Source organism: Antrostomus carolinensis, unplaced genomic scaffold, assembly GCF_000700745.2.
Source record: "Antrostomus carolinensis isolate BGI_N321 unplaced genomic scaffold, ASM70074v2 scaffold47659, whole genome shotgun sequence".
Classification (NCBI taxonomy): Eukaryota; Metazoa; Chordata; class Aves; order Caprimulgiformes; family Caprimulgidae; genus Antrostomus; species Antrostomus carolinensis.
Window position 1 is genome coordinate 1 of NW_010340161.1, and position 5,729 is coordinate 5,729.

At 42.3% G+C, this 5,729-nt stretch overlaps 1 protein-coding gene across 1 annotated transcript; it reads left to right on the top strand.

Moving 5' to 3' along the window:
- The first annotated feature begins 7 nt into the window (after window positions 1–7).
- NAA20 (N-alpha-acetyltransferase 20, NatB catalytic subunit) lies at window positions 8–4,213 on the top strand. The gene is made up of 4 exons (XM_010176076.2): window positions 8–115; window positions 1,580–1,715; window positions 2,715–2,860; window positions 3,882–4,213. Exons 1-4 carry the CDS (start codon window positions 106–108, stop codon window positions 3,965–3,967), a joined length of 378 nt encoding a protein of 125 aa, XP_010174378.2. The 5' UTR covers window positions 8–105; the 3' UTR covers window positions 3,968–4,213.
- The last annotated feature ends 1,516 nt before the right edge of the window (window positions 4,214–5,729 follow it).

The window sequence follows — 5,729 nt, forward strand, 5'->3', positions numbered from 1 at the left end:
TTGGTCCTTAACCCAGCGCCCCAGTACGGGATCCCCTTCTACCTGCAGTACCTGGCCCACTGGCCCGAGTATTTCGTGGTCGCCGAGGCGCCCGGCGGGGAGCTGATGGGTTACAGTGAGTAGCTCCGCGGCACCGGCTTTCCCCGTGTTACCGTCTCATCGCGTCGTGTGTTTATATATCGTGGAATCACAGAGTGGTGGGGGTTGGAAGGGACCTCAGGAGATCATCTGGTCCAACCCCCCTGCCAAGGCAGGTTCCCTACAGCAGGTTGCACAGGAAAGTGTCCAGGTGGGTTTTGAACATCTCCAGAGATGGAGACTCCACAACCTCCCTGGGCAGCCTGTCCCAGGGCTCTGTCACCCTCACAGGAAATAAGTCTTTCCTCATGTTTAAGTGGAACCTCCTGTGTTCCAGTTTGTGCCCATTGCCCCTTGTCCTATCGCTGGGCACCACTGAAAAGAGTCTGGGATAACCCAAGAGCTTTTCTTACTCTTCATATTTTCCAAATACCCCATAAAGAAGAGGAACGTTTTGCAGCATCTTCCCATTTCATACATATCTAAGGGTACTTATGTAGGACTCGTAGCAGTAGTTTTTGGTTTGATGTTCCTAGTGCAGTGAGGACTCCTGACTGTGGTGATGTTCACCCAGGTTTTATACAGGTGAATGTATGCATGCAAGCGTTTCTGTAGTCCTGGAATTAAGTCCCTGCAGTTAGCTCTGATCTAACACGCCATCAGTCATCAGTAAGTAAAAATGCCAGCCTTGGGTTTTGCACTGAACTTTAAGGGAAAGGCCTGGATGTCATTTGCTTCCTTGCTGTGGAATATTCCTGCTTTTCAGCAATCATTCCAAATAGAGCTGTTGGTTTGTTTACTCCTTCCAGGTTTTTTTTTCCCTCTTTTGGGGTGAGGCGCAGAATAAGTATTTAATATAATAAAGCTTAAAGGATTTGCTGTACAGAAGGTTTCTCTGTTCCCACCACATCAATTGCTTATTAGCAGTGACCGTGATGTTTAGTGTAGAAGTGTCAATATTTGTTAGTGAACCAACACTGTCTTGGCTCTGTGTTGAGAGGAACTACAAAGAAGCCCCCCCAGAACAACAACCCCTCCCTCCCCCTTTTTTTGCTGAAACACACCGCGTTTGTGGGGCCTTAGCTTTCTATTGACAGATTGGCAAAGCTTCCCAAATTCTATTCTCCCATAGTCCCCTAAAGTCTCTAATAGCTGCTGGATGGTGTTAGTTTTGGTCTCTAGTTCTCCTTTTCTCCATTATTTTAGCCAGATCCTGAATTCTGCTCAGTTAAAGACTCATAAGATTTGCTTAAAATTTGCATTTGGAAGTCACAACTCAAACAATGAATTTGCAAAAATTATTTATTTTTTTAATACTGTAATATTACTTGAGCAAAATGACATTTTTAGTGGTTGCTGAATGACAGAGTGATAACAGACATCCCTGTTTGAGCCTTTACCGCGGTCACTGCAATGTCTGTTGACCCAGTGCTTGGTTCTTTTGTAAAGATGTATAGCTGTGGGTATGTACACGTGTAGGTGATGCTCTGTATGTTCGCAGTCATGGGTAAGGCGGAAGGCTCTGTGGCTAGGGAGGAATGGCACGGACATGTCACCGCGCTCTCTGTTGCACCAGAATTTCGACGGCTGGGTTTGGCTGCTAAATTGATGGAACTACTGGAAGAAATTTCAGAAAAGTGAGTACAATGCTTATCTTTAAATTTATCTTTTAAAGTAATCTTTCTACGGCTACTTGTCTATGGCTTAGATATTTGATTTGCATGAAACAGACCCAGAATTTTGCTTTAAGTAGTGTTCTGATTTACTGAAATTCCTTGTAGTTGGAGAATAAGAATTATAAATGTTGCTTGGTGGTTTAAAATCTCAGGGTTTCTCTGAAAGCGATCTTGCCAGAACGGGTAGGAAGTAGCCTGAATTCCAATAGAGATACTGTTTAAAAGGTCCTTTTCTTGTCAGAGCTTTGTGAAACATCAACGCTGTTTTCTGTAGGGCCTCCAACCAGTAACTGTGGGCTTTGTGCAATTCCCTCAGGCACAATCTTGAACAAATTTTGTACAGCAGACAGTCTCTTAGCTCGCTTTCCATCTCATGCTTGGTTACTTGTACCTGCAGAAAATTTAATATAGAGTCAACTGAACCCACAGGGAAATGTTCCCAACTCATGCTGGTGGGGTAGCCCCCTTAAGTTTGTAAAATCAGAAAACAGTATGACGTTTTGAAAAATTGCCTTGTGAGGAGAAGAGCTGTCTCCTGTTAGGCAGCTGGATTTTGTGACTGATTCCACCCCACACCCTGTTCCTGTGCTTTGAAGGAGGCAGTCCCTAAGCCAATGCAATCTAAAATGTGGATTTTTAAAAAATATATATATAAATTTTTTATGGATATGAGTGTTGTGCGGGTGTTTTAGCTTGCCCTGTTCTTCTGTTCATAATTCTGAACCCACTGGCTGGTGTAGAAGAATGGTCCTGTGACAAAAATGAAATGAAATTTGTGTCTGTGCTGGATTTGTCCTTTGGTAAAGGAGAGCATCTGTTATTACAGTGTGAAAGATGTTTGATTAGCGTAACCACATCATTAGACCTGCTCTTGGTCTGATTACAAGTTGTGTGTTATTATTTAAAAATATGTTCACCTACTATTCCTTACTATGGGGTTTTGTTTTTATTTTTTCAAAGAAAGGGTGGATTTTTCGTTGATCTCTTTGTGAGAGTATCAAACCAGGTTGCAGTAAATATGTATAAGCAACTCGGCTACAGCGTGTACCGGACAGTGTTAGAGTACTACTCTGCTAGCAGTGGGGAGCCAGATGAAGATGCTTATGGTAAGTCCTTGTTCTGCTTCAAGTTGAATGGAAAGATTCTCATCTTGGGGGGTCCTGGGCTTGTTTGTATAATTATTTTTTTTTTTTAATATGACACAAGTTGAGGTAGTTGTTGATGGATGAGATTTTGTGTACTCCTTTAGACGGCTTTCCTACTGAAGACTACATCGGCTACAAAACTTAATCTTGCAGCTTACATGTTTTGTAGCATGTGTGGCAAAATAAACTACAAAACAACAATAAATGAGTAAGCAGAAAGACATTTATCCTGTAGGTAAGATGAAAATACAAATGCAGTTTCTTTCTGAGGGATGCTGATACCTGGTGGCTGGGCTTTTGCTGATGTTACTGGGGGAAGGAACGGCAGGGCTTTCCTCATTCATTCCCATAACAGGGACTTGAAACTCTTGCTTTTCTCAGATGTCTAACTACAGATTTAGTAGTCAGTGTCAGTGGTCAACAGTGGCAGAGGATTGGGTAGCATTTTCAATTTAAAAGGGAAGGAACATGGAAATTCCAAGTATGTTAATGTTAATTCTGTTAATAAAACTGAAGTACCAGCTGCTTCTTCTTTCTAGATTATGTTTCCTTTAAGCATTGTCCCCAAAGGGTTACGTGCCCATGCTGTGTATCTTTTCTGTTCTTGTGCTATGCATTTTATCTGCAGGAGTACTATGAAATGCAGGGACTACAGACAGGTATCTGCCGTTGTTGCAGGTGCCTTAAATCCTGTATTTGTCCCTTTAGCCTGCCAATTCCTTTCCATTCAGTTGAGTTTCATGCAGTGTTATATCCCAGCTGATAACATGGGATCCTAAACTCTACTTAGTTTTAGGTAGTCCTGTGAGGAGCAGGGAGTTGGGCTTGATGATCCTTATGGATCACTTCCAATTTGAGATATTCTATGAGTCTAGGAAATCTTTTTGATTAAAAATTATCTTATTGTAATAGAGAATTTACTTAATAGAGCTTTGTGCAATGACTGTCTTATTATAATAACATTTATTTTCTTTTGTCACAGATATGAGAAAAGCTCTTTCCAGAGATACAGAGAAGAAATCAATTATACCTCTGCCTCATCCTGTGAGACCAGAAGACATTGAGTAACTGTAAGCTGTGATTCTTAGCCAACTTACTAAGAGTGTCAGGTTCCTTCTCCCCCCAGCCCTCAAGAACTTACGGAGGAGAAATCTTAGGCCCAATGTTTTTCCCCTCAAAATACCAAAAAGCAATATTGAGAAGCTTACTAATGCTGCTTCTGTTGGTAATGGCTGCATACTCCTGCACTTACCCCATTACTTTTATTTTTAAAAACATTGGAAATTCAGAGACTATTAAAATGGAATTACCTCCTGTATGGTGTTTTCCTGGTTTTCTTTCAAACCAAAAAAAAACCCCTGAAGTCAGTAATAGTAAAAAAATCTTCACGTGCATTTATTCATGACCAATGAAAATACTGTACAATACCCAGGAAACACAGCAGGGGAAGGCAGCGTGTTAATACTTGCATAGAAGATGAACCTGTTATACTTCATAATGTAGAAATGTCTTTCCCTTCTTCATGGCACAGGCATGGGACTGAACTTGGGTTCCCTGTTGATTTGAAGAAACCAGACAGCCATAGTAGTTAAGGCTTCCTCTCCACTGTAGACCAGATTCAAAACCAATTCTGTGTTCAGGGTGTTCATGTGTACCTTAACGTGCTGTGTCTGCTGAAGTAAAGGTTTCTTGTTTTCTTACAGTCATCTTGCTCAATTTCAAGGTCAGCGTAAGTTTCCCAAAGAGCCTGCAAAAGAGAAGTCTCTCCTTACGTTCACTGCATCTTCACTCCACCCTGTATCTAACACTGAGATACCCCAGTTTATTTGTTTAATGGAGGAGCAGGAATAAATGTGGAATTTGCAGAAATTAAATTCAGAGATCAGAGTGTTAATTGACCATACAAGCTTGGATTAAGACTAAGTAATAACAAATCTTGTGCACGTAATCCATTTATTTTACTCCTGTAAGCACGTTTCTCCCTCTGTGTTTTATCATGGGCTTTCTAGTCCTGTGTACCCAGGTGCTAACTTAGACGAGATACAGGCTAAGTATGGTCAGCAGTTGTGTTCAGGCTGGTAGATGATTTATGTTTTAATTAGCCACACTGTGTAATAATTACTGGATTTTATTCCCGTTTTTCTTCCATCCTTATATCCAGCCTTCTGTCCCTTTTTTCTTCTCACTTTGTCTGATGTCCTGTCTTTTGTGTTCCTCTCGTGTTCTGTCTGCTCCCTTTCCCATTCCCCATCACTATTTTTTTTTCTTTTTAAAAAATGCCCTGTGCCTGTTCTTTCTCTCACCCATTCCTCTGTCTTGTGCCATGTGCCATTTTTGAGGACATGGAAGTGACATCAGGAGTGACAGGTTGTGAAAAGCACGATCCTCCCTGACCCTATTTCTTCATCTCACCATCCTTTTTCCTGTACCTTTCTGTCTCTGCTGCTCGCTCCTCCCATGTCTTCCTTTTCTCTTTATAACCGTCTGTCCTGCTCCCCTTCCCTCTCTTTCTCCATCCTTCTCTGCTGCTCCTTGCCCCCGTCTTTGTCTCTCCCCAGTCTCTCTGTCCTTGTCTCCCTCATCTCTCTATCCCTCTGTCCTTCTTGTGTCTCTACCACTGCCCAGCTCACTGTCCCACCTTCTGTCATTCTGTCCTGGTATCCTGCTCCCTGATCCTCTGTCCTTCTCCTCACCCCCTGCCCTGTTTCTCTCATGCTCCCTCTTCCTTTTTTATTCTCTGCTCTGTCCTGCTCCCCGTGTGTCCTGGTTTTTATTAACCGGGGCTGACTGGAAAGGGCAGGATTCTCTCAGGAATCGCTCAGGCTCGCTT

Excerpts from the sequence above, each read along its gene's own strand:
- NAA20 (XM_010176076.2), top strand. Across the intron at positions 1,716-2,714 it reads CTGGAAGAAATTTCAGAAAA|AAAGGGTGGATTTTTCGTTG; the intron begins GTGAGTACAATG and ends ATTTTTTCAAAG. Across the intron at positions 2,861-3,881 it reads GCCAGATGAAGATGCTTATG|ATATGAGAAAAGCTCTTTCC; the intron begins GTAAGTCCTTGT and ends CTTTTGTCACAG.